Below are 15,381 nucleotides of genomic sequence, written 5' to 3'. Positions count from 1 at the left end.
AAATCCTATTTTGGGGTTTTTAACATGTTTTTGTGACATTTTTTTTTGATGATTGAGGACATATATAAAGAAAATTAAGATCAAAATTGCAGAGGAAATGACACCGATTTGTATTTTGGCTAAAAGTGGCATAATCTTAAGTAAAAGATCACCTGGAATTCTTTTTAAATGACTCAAACATTGATTGAAGTGGGTTTATTAATTATTTAGACTCAAACTTGTTCCTTTTTCAAAATAAAGTCAAAATCCTTCTAAGAGAAGAAAGTATTTTATCTAAGGAGAAGCCTAACAGACAAAAACTGTATTTTTCAAGGTGCGGTGAATGAAATGAATAACCAGACTTTTTTTTTTTTTTTTTTNNNTAAACGTTTACAAGAAATACCTTGGAAGATAAAGCTACATTTAGGTTATGACCACTATTAAAAATTAGTCAGTTTCCACATGAAGCAACACCCACAATGAAAGCCATAAAAGAAGAACAGATAAAAAGCTTTGAGCAACCAGAAATGAAACAAAAACAGAAAAAAAACGAATGAAAAACAGGAAAATGATCCCCGCTGTACTGTCTGTACGTCATCGCCTCTATTGTCCTCAGAAACCAAAGCGTAAAAAGGATCAAAACACCCGCAGCAAGCGTAAAACTGCATCACAAGCACTGAGGGACCTCGTAAAAACACAACAACAAACTTCACAGGGTGTCCGTGCTCATCACACAACCTGGTTGTCATGGCTACAGACACACACCACCACGAGGGATTGGATGAAAACTTATCCACTGAAGCAAAATGGAATTTTAATGGAGGACAAATAAAATTCAAATACCTTTTTTCATGCGACTGATCCGAAATAGTGGAGACTCTTTGCTCTGTGGGCATAAAGAATACAAGGTAAATGGTAAATGACATGCTTTTATTAAAAAAAAAAACAATATTTCAAAAGACAAACCCCCTGTGATGTAGATAGGCAGTAGATGAAAGCGTTCTCAGACAGCAAACAAAGTCAGGGAGTTTCTTCTCTAAAAGATTTTTATTTAAAATTAAACGCTAACTTTGAATCCCAAAGGAGCTCTTTGTTGTCTGAATGGATTTGTGCAACTAAAATGCAAAAGCTGTTCTGCAGGACAAAACACATGAAAGCAGCGCAGACCGGCACAAAGAGCGGACCGCAGGCGGCAGCGGTGGCGGCCTTTCATGGCAGCAAAGCAAACACACGTCATTTCACAGATGCTAATTTGATCTCTTCCTAAACCACAAAAACTTAAAGAGCTCAACAAACAGCTTTTAATAGGTTTATAATGCAGCCCTTACATTTAAAGTCCCACTCTAGTCCTTTGTTTCTATTGTAAAATCATTTCTAGTGTTCTTTTAATTATGATTATGCAGCTTTTAGCAAAAATCCTGTGTCACTTTTTAAGACATATTTTCTGCAAAACAGCAGAAGGTCATTAGAAATTAGCCTCTTGGTTGACTGTTCGCGTGGAAGTTAGCTCTGCTAATTTCCCATCAGCCCTTTGTTTACACTCTCACCTGCTAGCACATCAAAAATTCAAGATAACATTAGCGTATCAAAAAAGATATAAGAGTTATCCAGCCATTTAGAGACAAATGGCAGCTCAAACGAGGAAAATGAAGCCGTTCATGGATCTATTAGAAAATCAAGTGGAGAAAGAAGACTTTGGTTTGCTAATCTCAGTTACTGCATTGCAAACCTGAGATTTTTTAAACCGCAGGTTTTTATTTGCTCCCGATTTAAATGAAGAAATACTCTGAAAAACGCAGTTTTGTTCTGAAATTCGTGAGAAAAATGCAACAATAACATGTTAAAAATACCAAAAACTTTCATTGGAGTGGGTCTTTAATCTTCCATTCATAAATTTCTTTTTTATGTTTGCTGATTTTACTTATTTTTAAATAAGACAATAAGTATTTTTTTTAAATCAAGTTGAAAGCAAATATCTGTAGGATAGCAGATAAATACAAACTTAAACTTTTGAAAATCTGTAAACATGGAATTTAATCTGTAATAGGAGACACTCTTTTTTTCAAACTATTTACCCCCAAAAAAACAGGAAATAAGGTTACCATGAAGCAAAAATGAAAAAAATGACCTTTACGCATACAAGGCTGAACTTTTCCTATTTATTTACTTAAAGACTCACTCCGATCATCTTTTAATGGATTGTAAAAGCGTTCCCTAGAAAATCTGGATTGTTTTCTAGGACATAGTTCCTGCACAGCAGCAGGAGTTCATTGGAAATCTTAGTTGTGGGCGGAACTGTAGGCGAGGAGCAACCCCGCCCACCCTTCCTGTCACCCATAACTGAATAAAGAAACACTCAAAAATCCAAATTTGAGCTCAATTGTCTTAATAAATGTCCTCCATCATCAGAAAAGTTCAACAAGAACATGTAAAAAATCACAATTTTCATCGGAGTGGGTTTTTAAAAATAAAGAGGGAAGCATTTGCCTGCTCCTGCAAAGCACTGAATGGGTTTAAAGCAATGACCTCCGTTCCCTGAAGCACCACAGAAGCATACACACAAGCACCGACACCGACGGGACAGCAGCGTGCAGCCAGCGTGTGCTGGGCGTCAGCACGGCGGGACGCCTGCAGGCTTCCTGTACTTACTACCATGGTGGAGCAGAGACAGAGACAGGGTGGATTTAGACAGAGAGAGGGCCTGAAGGAGAGATCGGCTGTGGCTGACACTGTGGAGCGCAGCATCTACGGGGCACAGAAGGCTCACACGTTAACTACAGAGGCTGCACTACGGCAGTCACGTCCGAGCTGAGAGCCGTTATCGGCTGGTTTCATGCGGCTTAGTCGGACCAGGGGTCTGCAGCCCAACGCTTTCTTCCGTCCATTGTGGCTTTCTGGCTTTGAATTAAAATTTTAATGAATTAAATAAATAGATATTTTACCTTTTACAATATTCTACAATAAAAGAAGAAAAAAGAAGAAGCCACATCAGAGACATAATAGAAAATATTCAAGTAAATCTGCAGCAGCAGCCGAATCTTGTCGACACAGGATGTATTTTATTTTGAAAGGGAATTGTATGTGCTGCTGTCAAAAGTAAAAGAATGTAAAATTAGTTCAAGAAAATTTTTACAATTCAATTATTTTAAACATTTAACAGCTACATTTTTATCAATAAATAGATAAATGGTCAGAAAAAATAGAAAATTACTGTATATGTATTTTTTTAATGATAAAGTGTAACTTTGAGGCTCTTTTTGCATTGAAGGTTGCAGACCTCTGAGTTAGACAAATAAGAAATGAAAAATAGAAAAGTCACATTTAAAGTAAAGTGTTAAAAAATGTGAAAATGTTGTTCTATTTAACATTCAGCATTCAGTCACAGTTATAAAATTCAGTTAATTTTCAGATATTATTTTCTAAAAGCAGAATCATGCACTCAATTGTGCCACATGTCGCTGCATTGCTAATATCGAGATGGGGTGGTCTGAAAAAAATGTTGATTTTTTTTTATACAATTTGAATTTTTAAATCACATTTTTGTTTCCTATAAGTCAATTTCTTGTAATAAAATCAGAACTTGTGATCTAAAAAGGGTAAATATGAGTCAGTGAGGCTTCGTATTTTTTCAAGCATATTTTCTAGTTAGGTCAAAATTTAACCCTTTAACTAAAAATAAAAAAGAAATAAAAAACACCAAAAAAGAAGGTTTTTTGCCTTGGTACAGAGCCCCTAAAGGGACATAAAAGTTTTGAAAAAGTTGAAGTAACATTTTTTTTTAAATTGAAGTAATAAGAACAAATTCTGGTTACTAACCCAGAATTTTTTTTTCTCAAAATTAATGTAGTGAAAAAAAATAGTAATTATTAGAAATTAACTGTTTTTTTCCTAAAAAAAGAAAAAAAAACAGCATTATTATTATTATTATTTAAAAAAATGTTATCACTTCAATTTTTTGTTCTTCAATTTCCCTTTAGGGTTCGTACCTTGGGGAGAAATACAATCAATCATTTTAAAAACCTGTTTTCTAAATGTTTCTCACCGTTCGGTTTGGTTGAGCAGCCAGTTAAAGAGTTAAATAACATTTTATTGGAGAGTATTTTGCATGAAACAAAAGATTATTAAAGCAAACAGAAGCAACTTAGTTGGACTGACCGGAGCTGATGTCCGATCCTGTGTGCTCCTTGGAAAAGCGAGGACGGAAACTGATTTTGGAGGAGGAGTAGGAATAGGAGCGCAACCGACCGCCATCATCACTTACATCCTAAACAACCAGATTAGCAATTAATTAAAAAAAACATCTCAGATGAATACATTTCTAAATATCTGATGAAATAATAATGTTTTACTTTCAAACTGGGTTCACATGCTGAGGCCGACTGGCTGCGGGTGCAGGTGAGATCTGGACCAGAGATTTCCTTCCTGGCATCAGTTTTCTCAAGAATGGTCAGTGGAGACTTTGGTCTGTTCTCTTCTTCACTGTCAACTTCCAGAGCCACCAGACTGGAGGGAAAAGAGCAGGACACATAGTAAACATACTGGGTGACACACAAAACACAGAAGGAGAATTTCTTTTACTCCTTACAAAGATTTCAAACCTTGACTGAAGACATTTAAGAAATGTTATCAGGTTTTCAGCTCATTTAACTCTACCACACATTTCCAAGCTTTTCTCAAAATCAGCACAGTCAAAAACATTTATGGTCTCAATAAGAGCGAGAAATAAGGAAATTATTATTAAAATATTCTTGACAATAGAAAATTTATTTATTTAAGACTAAAAAACCCTCAAGTTACATTGTGATTTTGTGTAGAATTTAAGGATGTTATTTTAAAGTTAGACTGACATTTAGTGCCATTATTTTGTAAAACAGAAGAGTAGCTTTATATTCTAAGAACTAGGGCTATTTTTAGATTTTATGATGATTTTTTTTTTTTTTTGATGGGCCGACTTGTAGAAAGATTATATTCTCATTTTGTTCACATTTTGTTCTAGAATGAGTCATTTCCACTTTTTACACTGTTTTTACATTAGTTTTTTCCCAATTTTTTCTCTTTTTTTAATACTTTTAAGAAAAGCCTTCTTTCTACATTTTGATATCTTGTTTAAGAGTTTTTTTTAAGTCAACTTTTTTTGCTGCACAGATGATAATTTCACTACTTTTTTGTGATTTCCTTCCTAAGATTTGTATTCTTTTCCTATTCTTCAGCTACCTCTTTCAGCAGAGTACCTGAGGTCGCAGGTTTCCACCGGCGGACTTTCTCTCTGATTTGTCAGCTCAGAGGAGGCAGGACAACTCTGGAGTCTTTGGAGTGGGGACAGCCGGGGTGCAGAGGTGGAGTAAAGGTCATCCAAACGAGGTGGAGGCGTGTCGGTGGCAAGAAAAATGTCTTCAGAGTCCCATAAAGAGTCGTCGGTCCCCGTGCTGCTGCACGTCACGCCTCGAACTCTGAACTCAACATCGCTCTTCTGGAACTGAAATTTGAAGGAGATGCTGATGCTGTGATTTGAGCAGAGCAGAGATGGTCGTGTTTAGGAAGCGCCGGTCACCTGAGTCTGCAGGCTGCTTTGGCTGTTCATGAAGAGTCCGGCGTTGGTGGAAGTCTGGATGAACTGCTGCTGATCTTCACTGGATGGCAGAGGATGACCATTTACTGAAAAAGACACAAAACAATTTAAAGAGAACCCTAACCCTCTAATTTATACCAATGTTCTTTAAGCATTTCAAACAAATAAAACAGGATTTAACAAATTAATTATATGTAAAGCACTTTTACGCCCTCATGGCTAAAAAATTAAAACAGAAGAAATGAGTGAAACAAGGAGCAGCAATTCCAGTCTCCACCTCTAGGGGGCAGTGATGTGTCAAAACCAGAAACAAGCAACAAAAGTTTAAAATTAAATTAAATTTAATATAGAAGAAGAAATTTTTTGTTAATTCAAATTATTTATTTAATCACATGCAACTGACAACTTTTTAATTAATAGATGAGGGGAAAAAACAAACAAAAATGCAACAAATATTTGTGAAGAAAATTAAACCAACAAAAGTTTGTTCAAAAGTATCTTCGGTATGAAAATATAAAAGTGATGTCAATACCCCTGTTTTATCCTTAATTCTTTTGTATTCTTGAGGACATTGATGGTACTACATCTCAACAGACCATAAAAAGTGCATTTTAACAAAGTAAAAGAATACAAGTTCAAGTTTTTGATGATTTTTTGATTATTTCTAAACCCACGTACCTTAATAAAAGCCTTTTTTGTGCTACTTTTTAAATTTGATTGTACTTTTACGATACTGAAGTTTCACCAGTCTCTAAACCTTGCTCCATGTACAGAAACAATCTTTTTGATGCTAAAGTTATTATTTTTTTCATATGTCCTCAATCATCAGAAAAATATCACAAGAACATGTTGAAAACACCAGAATCCCCATTTCATTTGGAGTGGGTCTATTAATAAAGGAACATATGTTTTAAATTATTTCCGATTACTAGTGAGAAGCAACTTTTAATGATCAGAAATGACACCAGTCCGTTCAAAATTGAAAGAAAACATTTAAATTTGAGATTTAAAACGTGCTGCTCGTTCATCAACTTTTCTGCTTGTTTTTAAAGCACTCGCATTCGTCCTTCTTCTGAAATGTCAGGGCTTAGAGAAGAAAAGATGAAGGGATGAGGCGCCGCATGACTGCAGGTGTTTGACCTTTACATGACTGTTTTGATTAGAAACCTTCACATCTCGTCTTTGCCTGTTTTCCAGAAGATTCGTCGACTCTGTGTTGTCCTGCTTCTGTTCAATCATCTGTTCTCTTCTGAGTCACGTGCAGCACATTATATATGTTGTTTTAAATCAGAGAAAAACAGGAACATGAATATAAAATATACTAGATACAAAATTAAAAATAGTTGAAGTTTCTAATAAAATTGTAATTTTTGAAACTTCGATTGACTTTTTCTAATTCATTTCAATGTTGTTTTTATCTCTGGCTAACGAAAATACATTTGTTTGATAATAATAATGCATTTTATTTTCGAAAATGTCATTTAAAACTCCCAACGACACCATAAAATGAGATAAATAAAACCTTAAAATAAATATTTAAGATCTGAAAAACAGAGAGGATGAAGAGACAAATTAATAAAGCATTTTGAAAGAATAAATGTTTAATTTTTGAGAATAGACTCATAGGAAGTGAATCCACTGTTTTATAATCTTTTTCATTTTAGATTTTTGCTGACTTATTTACAAAAGGTTGGAACGACCAAGAGATGGAGTGTTCACCCTGAGACTGGAAGGCTGTGGGTTCAAATCCACAATCAGGTATTACCCAAAGACTTTAAAACATGGAACCCTTGCTTGACTTTTAGGATTGTGGGGTCGTATTTGGGGGTCAATGTGACCCTCCCTAGAACAAACATCCCACATCCGGGTGAATGACAAACAAGAAACTTTAAAGAGTCATCGTTTGATCTATTTTAAAAGAGTTCCAAGGCGTCTTTTTATTATGATTATGCTGGATTTAGTAAAAATCATGTGTCATTTTCCAATTTAAACGAAGAAAACAAAAACATTAATGGATCTTATTTGACAATAAAATGGACCGTCAACTATATCTTTGCAGCCTCTTTTTGCTCAATTTTTAACAAAGCTTACAACAAACGTGAACCTGCAAACTTTAGTGATTTCTTCTAAATTAAAAATATAAATAAGAAGATTTTTGAAGAGTTTTGATTTAAAAAAAATCAAAAATATAAATAATAATAATAATTTGGCACTTTTTTGATAACATTTACCATAAAAAAACATCAAAATCTGCCCAAAAAGAAGCTAAGTGCAAGTGTGATAAATACAAACCCACCAAAACAATACTGATTATCTATAAAAAAATAAAATCTCAACGAATTCTATTAAAGCTGGTACTCCACATGTTAAACTGGGATTGGGCACAGCTGGAAAAAAGAGGGAAAAAAAGTATTTTTAATGGAATAAACCGACTTCCTCAGTAAGATCCGATGGAACTAAACTCTCCAGAAATTGGGAAAAACAGACTTCCTAAACTTCAGAGGCAGAGCGAGCCGCTTTCCTGTGAGTCATGATGGATTTCTGGAAAACAACGTTCCTGGACATTTTTTTAAATTAAGTTTCAAACAGAAAACAACAAAACAAGGAACTGGTACTGCAGTATTCTAACAAGAAACGTGCGTTTAGAAGCTACAGAAAACCGCAGTGTTTGTAGTGTGTCACTGGCTGTGGGTTATCTGCAGCAGTGGATGGTATTTTTACTTTCACAGCCTGGAAAATTGCGTCCCTTGATGAGAGCGCTTTCCTCCCAGACTTTGATGTCTGAGGCTGCCTCGTCTGCTCTAATGTAAAGGAAATCCTGGGCATCTCGGAGGCATTTCCTCTGCTGCTCTCACACAGCGACGACACTGAAGCTCAGACGCGACTCCACTTTCAGAGCACAGATACAAAAAAATGTGTTCAGCTTAGAAGACACACGTAACGGTCTAACGGCACTTCCAGCCACTCTGAGGAAAACACATTTTGCTGCACATTTTCCTCAAGATAATTTTTTTTTTTTTTAAATCGAATAAAATATGCAGTTTTGGAACTTCCACAGATCTATGGTTTCACTTAACTCTTATTCTACAAATTCACTTCAGTTTATGGACCGCAAGTTTCCGTCCGCACCACCAGACACTCTCCATAACCCCAAAACAACACAGGAAATTAGCATTCGGTTACCGCGGCAACACCTGAAACACTTAAGCATCCTCAAGTTTCTGCTTGCCAGGAAGAATGTGTGTTTACTGCCCTGTACTTCAAGGCTAATGTACATGCCTAGTCTTAAATGTCAGCTTTTGGAGGAACAGACCATTTTAGCTTGTTAACATTCCACCTTTCGCTCAGACTGCGGCTTCCCTGCCCAACTTTGGGAAGCTGTAGGATGGGATGACAAGGCCACGAGCCAGAGAAGGGGGAAAAAAAGTGAGGCTTTGGGTTTTTTTTTTCTTTTCTAAGCTGAGTGGGACAAGCCTGACCCCATTTCTGTCTTTGTCCCAGTGACACTGCAGATTCCTCAGTATTTTGCAGGTAAAATGCTCTCAGAAAGCGCAGTTTGGAAACAGATTTGGATTTTATTGAGAGAAGCTGAACCTCAGACTTAGGTTTGATACTTTAATAGCAAAAGTGACGTCACAATCAGGTCTTTTTGTTCTCGATCTGATTCAGAGTCGCTTAATTTTGAGTATCTGCCAATACAGAGTCCAATACTTTAGAAAAACATTTAAAAATTAAACACATTTATTAAACAGATCCAGCAATTGTTAATTATTAGTTATGAGAAAAAGTGTGGTGACTGTAGCTTTAGAACTTTTGAACATTTTTGATCATATGTGATTCCTATCTCTATTAAAAATACTTTTTTTCCAGACATTTTTTTTAATCAATAATGTTGATTAAAACAGTTCCTTAGCAGCTGTATCTCTCTGTCAGCAGCTCTGAGAGAATCATTTTTATTAAAGAGAAACAAAATACTTAATCTTTTTTCTTTTAAAATTATTTTGTAAGCCATTGTTTGAGTTGAGAAAAAATAAAAGATAATTACTGCTGGCTTTTAACAATTATTAAATAAATCAGCTCAGAGGTCTGAATTTGTGAAAATCTTGCAAAATTTACTGAACTAGTGACATATTCTATTGTAATTTATGGAAATAAAAAATGCAAAAACAGGCGCCCATGAAAATAAATAAAAACATTCTTAAAATAAAAAAAAACATTCCCTAAAGTCCCACTCCAACTATATTTTTATCTATTGTAAAATTGCTCTTTTTAAGACATGTTTTCTAGATAGCGGCAGGAGTCAACCAGAAATTCACCTCTGAGTTGTGGGCGGGACTGTCAAGAGGACCTGGATGCAGACAAGATGGCGGCTGAAAATCATTTGCCGGAAGCAGAAGTTTTACAAGATTTTAGAGTTGTAGCTACTTTTATTAACACTTTTTTTAATGTGAATAAACAGTTTGGTGTTCAGGATTAGCTGAGGGTAAATACATTATTAATCTAAAAAAGGATAATAACAAAAATGTTGAGCTTTGTAAAACATTTTCTAATAAACTCCTACCGCCCTGCAGAAACCATGTCCTAGAAAACAACATTTTTTTTTTTTTTTTTTTTTCGGCTAAAAACGTTATAATCATAATTTAAAGATGAACCATTTTATCAAGAATTTTTTTTATTTACTTTAGTTAGCAAGACATAGTTTCTTAAACTGAAACTTGCAACTGAAAAACCTTTAACTTTTTTTTTTCACATTTTTTAATATTTTTTTTTCTTGAAAGACAGAACATTTTCTTGGAACAAGTTTCTTTTTACTTTCATAAAATTCAATTTTTGCCAATAATCTTATGATCCACTCATGACAAGCAGACTGCTAGTAGAGTATTTATCGGTAGTAGTAGTTTTAAATAGATATCACTGATCATAATAATGAAAATTTAATATCCAATCCCTGATCAGGATGCAACATCGGATTTCGATTGAGAATAATTTCAGATCACATGACTGCATCATCGCTAAAAGTTACTATTGATTTTCAATGATATGATTGAAAACAGAGTTCTACATATTGAAGAAATCCATCCAGTTGTGGCTTCTTAACCCCCTCATTATGTGTCAAAGCCACAGCCGCAACTATTTTGTTGTAAAGATGTTTTCGAGCACGATTAGCAGTTCATCACTGAAGCCAGACACCAGAAAATCGCTGTCATGGACTGAAAAGTCGTTAAATTGAGCTTGAAGAGGAAAATAAATTACCTGATAATGAGGACAAGTATTCTTCATCTTCGTCCAACGACAGAACAAGCTGTTCCTCAAAAACCTACAAAAGTATTCACATTTTAGTACATAAATCCCAGAGGCTAAAAGACAGCACGTCCACATCCACCTGCACGTTTACTCACATTATCCACCAGAACATCCTCCTCCACGTGGACGTCCCTGCCTGTGCACAACAAAGAATACACTTAAGGTGTGTGAAGCGCCAAAACTCGCCTCTCCTTCTGAACCCTCCTGGTCAGAAACTCAAAAAAACCAACCAATCAGACGCTCCAAACCAGCCGCTTCAGAGAAAGAGCACACGCTCAATACTAGGAAGTTGTTATTCTGAGAGGATTAATGGGAGGCTGCTAAAGTCAAGACAGGGTTAAGGTCAATACTGATGTGCGCTTCCTGCCTCTCTTTATGAGTCGATAGCACCATCGGCCGTCTCTATGGTTACCAAGACGAGTGGCCCCAGTCAAGAAATAGAAAACGTGTTTGTGACCAAAGAAAGAAATTAAAATTATGGTTGAATATTTACAAATCTGAGTAAAAATGTCACCCCAGACTGACTAGAAACAAGCTGCTTCTTTAGTTTCCTCTGCATTTTACGCTGAAAAGCAAATAAAAGGGCAGGGAGCTCCTTTTATGGTCTTGGAGAAAAGTTTCTAGCCTCTTTAGGTTGTAAATGATGGATGTCGGACAATAGCACTGTTTGCACAAGTGAATCTGCGGTTGTTCATTTCCCACCGTTCCAAAGTAAAGTCTGAGCGCTCACGCAGGGCCAGAAACAGATGAGCTGCATTTCCAGAACCGCATGAATCCCAGGGATTAGGCTCATAATCATCTGCAGGATTGCATAATCTGTTGATTACTAGTTATTTAAGCACCAAGGAGACGGAAGACTGATTAAGAATCTGTTCAAAATGATTCTGTTCTGGTCAGAACGACACAAAACACAAACAGAGAGATGCTGAAACCTAACTAAAAGTCAGTAGGTGTTCCTGTTTTGTACATGTGAGGCTGGATTTGTTTTTCACAGCTTGAGTTACGCAGCTGGAAGATACATGTGACAAAGTGGCTCACAGATCCACACATGGACCGAGCTCTTTGGTTCTCTGTGTACCAGAGTCGAGGGTTCACGCAACATCAACCTTTCTAAATACTATCCAGAATTACTCACTCTGGACAGATGTTCTTACCTTCATCGCTCAGATGACCTTCGTCTCTGTTTGTCTTCTCCTCCGAAGCTTCAGCTGTGAGAATTTTGATCTTAAACAAAAATGTGTTGAGGTTTAATTGGTCATTTGAACTATAAAACAAACTATACAACCATGAGAATCAAGTTTTCAACTTATGTCAACAACTTGTGTTTATTTTCTTTGATTCACTGCAACTTTTCAACATAATTCCAGTAGATTCTGAAGGAGAAAAGATTGAAAAATTACAGATTTTGTGTTTAAGTGTCACCAACAATGGCTGCTACATTCCCCTCACTCTCCCTTTCAGCTCTAACACCATGATCAGAGCTCAACATGACAAACTGATGAAAAAAAAAACACTATTTTCAAAATAGCCGTTTCCTGTTTGTTTTATCTCCATAGCAACCATTTTAAGTTTTGGTTGCCTGAGGGTGACGAACACATTTATGTATTTTTTAGAAGAATCGGCAAAAGTGAAATTTGGGATTTCCTTGACAACGAAGGTTTTTTGTTAACCATGCCCACATTCTTTTATTGATCATATTGTATCTCATATTGTTTAATTCAGCTTGACTCAAGAATGTATATAGGCAACTTTCATAATATTTTGGGAACAAATGTGCAAGCCAAAAGGGAACAGGACTTTTGCTATCTCTTAATACTAATGGCATTCAAAATCTACAAACTTTATTAACAATATTTTCCCAAGTAGCTTCCCAATAATGTCCGAGGAGTTAGGAGATCCCATTTGTTTAAATTTGTAGCTGGTATTAAGTTTTTAGTTTTTTTAGTAGATTTAAACTTTTCTGACACTTTCTCCGACTGATTTCATCATTTTTGGAGGGGTTTCTTCCTATGACAAAAATTCATTTTCGCACAAGGTATGTGCAAATATTGATAAGCGGGGGCCACATTTTCACTCAGGGGCGCAGTAAAAAAGAGGAATATGGGGTCAAATCAGGATCAGCTTGAAGTGAAAGAAAAACCAAAACGGAAAAAAAACGTAAGATGTGAAAACAAGACATTGCAAATTTGGAAAAAAAAGAAAATTGGAAATAAAATTTTAAATTTGAATAAAATTATATTGCAAACTTGAAAGAAATTTTAGAAATAAAAAAAAATGATTATAAATGTAAAACTGGAATTTAAAAAAATATATAAAATTGTTGCCAAATTTGTAAAAAATTATATTTATTTGTATTTTCAATCCTTTTTTCGTCTCTTCCTCTTTGCTTTCGATTCTCAGTTTCCAATTTCAATTAAGTTTTCAAGTTTTCACTGTTAAGATGATCCTATTTTTGCTTGGGGGCGGGGCTTCAAGCTTATAGGCAGGAGAGACAAACATTTATCTAGTAACAGTTTTAGGTTTTAATTTTTTTATTCAAGTTTTACATTTACAATTATTTTTTTCAATATTTGTTTCAAGTTTACAATAATGTATTTTCAAACTTACAATTTTTTTTCCACATTTTCAATAATTCCTTCAAGTTTTCAGTTTGTATTTTCGAGTTTAAAACTGATTTCTAAGTTTCACATTTTTTTCACATTTTTTTTCATTCGCTGATCCTAATTTGACCCCATAGAGGAATTGCAAAAACAATCTGTCCAGGAATGATGCCGGACAATTAAAAGCATACCGAAAATCGGAATGTAAAAAACGAAAAGGGGAAAATATACATTTTAAAAAATTGTACAAAATCAGAAGAACACTAATAAAGTTTTCACACACTTAACTAAAAAAGTCTAGAAAAGAGCATTGTCACAGTAGAGGTTTGTCCACACAGCTTATGCATTCTTTATTCAGTAAATCACAGTCGTGATTTTTTCTTACCAGCTTGTGGATACTGGGGTCCTTAAGGCTTTTTTGAAGGAGCAGAATGCTGTCCTGAGGGCAGCCGTCACCTGCCTGCTGCACTGTGAGGACGACAGAGTTCCTCCCAGGACAAAACCTCAGCATGCTGGAGCTGTCAGACCACAAGCACCAAAGACCAGGAAGGAGGCCGCCAGCAGATCCCGAAGAACTAAAGAGAAGAGATAAGAAACAGTCACTTCAGGAAAGTGCAATAAGCAAAATTCAATAAGTCCACAGAAGATTCTATTAACCACTATTACATATTTACATGGTAAATAAAAGCAATAGCGTAAATTTTTTAACAAAATCAAACTTTGTTACCTCGTCTCACGGTTCCTGTTGTTTTAAAAGGTCAAATAAAAGTTAATTTTAAGACTATTAACCTGCCACTTTTTTACAGTTCAATCACTTATGTTAATACATGAAGGCTGGAGCCTCCAGAGTAAAACTCTGCACATTGGCGCTGTGCCTTCAGCATAAACAGTTTCTACAGAGGCGCCACCCACATTGATGTCTCTTCTGATTGGTTTAACCAGAATGTCAGACTGTGGCTATGAAAAAATGTACACACCTAAACTATCAGGAACACAGATTTAACACACCTTACGGTTTTGAGAAGACTCCCTGGCAAGTGAAACACTTCCTGATTTAAGGAGCAACTCCCTTAAGCAAATTCACACGTCGAGTTTGTTTGCTTAACGTTGTCCTTTAAATAATGTAAGTGGATAAAACTTACAAAATTCCTGTTTGTGTTTTGAGAAAATAAACTGCATCCACTGCTGCCCGGTTTAAATATTCCTTCAAAACAGGAAAAAATGTTGTACTTCTTCTGAAATTATCATATATCTTTGTATAGGTGTTTCTTATTGATGCCTGTTTCCAATAATATTATATTGTATATATTAATAATATATGTATATATTATTATATTATTATTATTATTATTATATTGGAGATAAATTGGCCAATAGTAGCCGTCTCTTTTAAATGCCGACTTGCCCAAATCAAATTTGAAATAACTGTTGATACATTACTTTATTGTATAGTATCCATTTTTAGGATGTATTGCATGTACTGATTTGTATTGAACTGAACTATATTCATCTCACAGAGAAATTCACTTGTCATGGCAGCTCAAAGGAAAATCGAGTAACAAATTACAGATCATCAATTAAGCCAAACAAAAAATGATAAACAGATCAATTTTTAGATGTGCTATTTGGAGCTTTAAGTATTTCTTTATGACTTGTCAAGCTAAAGAATGCTTTCGTGTGAAATTTCGACTAGTGCAGGAAGTATAATTGTCAGGAAAGATCAGTAGGAGTCTATTAAATCTGTTTTTCATGACACATACTACTAGTATATAACATGAAAAAATTTGCTGTACGGTATAAAAACTATACTACTAGTAGTACTGTATACTACTTTAACATTAAACCGATGTACTGATAAATTCAATAAAGACCCACTCCAATGAAAATCATAATTTTGGTCTTTTTGTTTTTGTTCTTATGGCATTTTCT

General features: G+C 35.1%; 1 protein-coding gene across 5 annotated transcripts in view; it reads right to left on the bottom strand.

Annotated features, from left to right (window-relative positions):
- Positions 1-15,381, bottom strand: part of arhgef28a (Rho guanine nucleotide exchange factor (GEF) 28a) — a 72,843-nt gene that overhangs the window by 28,092 nt on the left and 29,370 nt on the right. For 2 of the 5 annotated variants that reach the window (XM_024299620.2, XM_024299623.2), the window contains exons 6-15: positions 13,838-14,027; positions 12,007-12,076; positions 10,948-10,988; positions 10,802-10,865; positions 5,531-5,634; positions 5,211-5,455; positions 4,329-4,482; positions 4,135-4,243; positions 2,629-2,724; positions 823-865 (exon numbers count right to left, since the gene is read on the bottom strand). In XM_024299620.2, coding sequence (XP_024155388.1) covers positions 823-865; positions 2,629-2,724; positions 4,135-4,243; positions 4,329-4,482; positions 5,211-5,455; positions 5,531-5,634; positions 10,802-10,865; positions 10,948-10,988; positions 12,007-12,076; positions 13,838-14,027 — 1,116 coding nt within the window. Of the gene's footprint in view, positions 1-822; positions 866-2,628; positions 2,725-4,134; positions 4,244-4,328; positions 4,483-5,210; positions 5,456-5,530; positions 5,635-10,801; positions 10,866-10,947; positions 10,989-12,006; positions 12,077-13,837; positions 14,028-14,179; positions 14,300-15,381 lie in introns of those variants that run through there. The other 3 variants (XM_024299622.2, XM_024299624.2, XM_024299625.2) reach the window with 2 other exon arrangements.

The sequence above is a fragment of the Oryzias melastigma genome, linkage group LG12 (genome assembly GCF_002922805.2).
Source record: "Oryzias melastigma strain HK-1 linkage group LG12, ASM292280v2, whole genome shotgun sequence".
NCBI classification, from domain to species: Eukaryota; Metazoa; Chordata; class Actinopteri; order Beloniformes; family Adrianichthyidae; genus Oryzias; species Oryzias melastigma.
The sequence above is the reverse complement of the archived record's forward strand: the minus strand, read 5'-3'. Positions and strand labels throughout refer to the sequence as shown.